Consider the following 1,207-nt stretch of genomic DNA (forward strand, 5'->3'; position numbering starts at 1 on the left):
CTGGGTATGGCGATGAGGCTTCGAGACGTCGAAGGGAGTTTGAGGCGATTGCTGCTGCTACTACAGCGGCCCATAGTAGTCAGTACCCGAGGCCAGGACCACCACAACAGGAATACCAGCAACAGCAGGGCACAGCCCCAGCAGCTGAGGGGGACACTAGGGCGGTAAATGAGTACAGACGTATAGTGCATGATTATGTGTAGGATGGAGTCTGCTTAGTTGATGGTTTATTGGTATTGTTCAGTCCGGACCCTGAGACGATGAGTCTTGGCAACAACGACAACTTTCTTGACCTTTGCGCTGGCGATGTGGTTAGAGTGTTGGAAGTGACGGCGAGTGGCTGGGCTGCTGGCATGAGAGTAGACGAAGATTGGAGGGTGAGTAGAGGAGGGAGGTGATGTTGGGTTGGAAATGCTCTCGTCATTGATAGGACATTCCTCACCCACAGACGGGGTCTACTGCGTGGTTCCCTTATAGCTTCTCAGTGGCCATAGAACGGTAGATATATGTATGCAATGGTGCTCTCACTGGTGCTACTATCAAGTAGTAGTTATTGGTTAATGAGTTTCAGTATAACGATTGATATTTACTATAACTTTTGATGATACTTTTCATGGTAATAAACGGCAACTAATGAACGCTGAGGCGGGCGCATATCACAACCGGTCACGGTATCGCTGGTAGTGATAGCAGCAGCTGCAGCCTCGTTGACTTAGCGTATTCTGCGTAAGTTTTGCGTAATCATCAATGTCGTAGTGGTCGAGTTGGTGTAGGGCAGGGTTTGGTGTTGAAGTGTGGCATTGAATAGTTGTGTTTGATTGTTCACCGCAGTCGAGTGATGGCAAAGAAGGACCGAAAGGTTGAGAAGAGACGTGCCAAAGCCGCGGTTAAAGCAGCAGCTGTCGATGGGCAAAAGGAAGCAGACAAGCCGGCCGAGTACGTCGGTGGTCGCCCCACTCGAGAGGTAGGCTGCAGTGCAGTGGGTTGGGGTTGATGGTGAAACCAGGTGCTGGGGTTTGTGAGTCGGTCTGGTCCAGATGCTCCTCGAAATCGGACACAGAATATGGACATTGAGGTCACTGATATCAACATGTATAAAGGAAATATGCGTGATGCGCAGTACGAAGATTTCCTCCTTGCTAGGTTCGCGGGTCGTCAACAGCTCTTGAGTGGAGCCACGCTGCGGTTGGCCGATGGTTTTAAGGTA

At 50.5% G+C, this 1,207-nt stretch overlaps 1 protein-coding gene across 1 annotated transcript; it reads left to right on the forward strand.

The window, feature by feature from the left end:
• Window positions 1-260: 260 nt before the first annotated feature.
• Window positions 261-964, forward strand: Pmar_PMAR012096 (hypothetical protein; the record flags this gene model as incomplete). Its single annotated transcript, XM_002776036.1, has 3 exons — window positions 261-377; window positions 431-498; window positions 832-964. Coding segments are annotated over 3 exons (318 nt in total), but the record flags the coding sequence as incomplete, so codon positions are not given.
• Between the last annotated feature and the right edge of the window lie 243 nt (window positions 965-1,207).

This window comes from Perkinsus marinus, assembly GCF_000006405.1.
Source record: "Perkinsus marinus ATCC 50983 genomic scaffold scf_1104296954668, whole genome shotgun sequence".
NCBI lineage: Eukaryota > Perkinsozoa > Perkinsida > Perkinsidae > Perkinsus > Perkinsus marinus.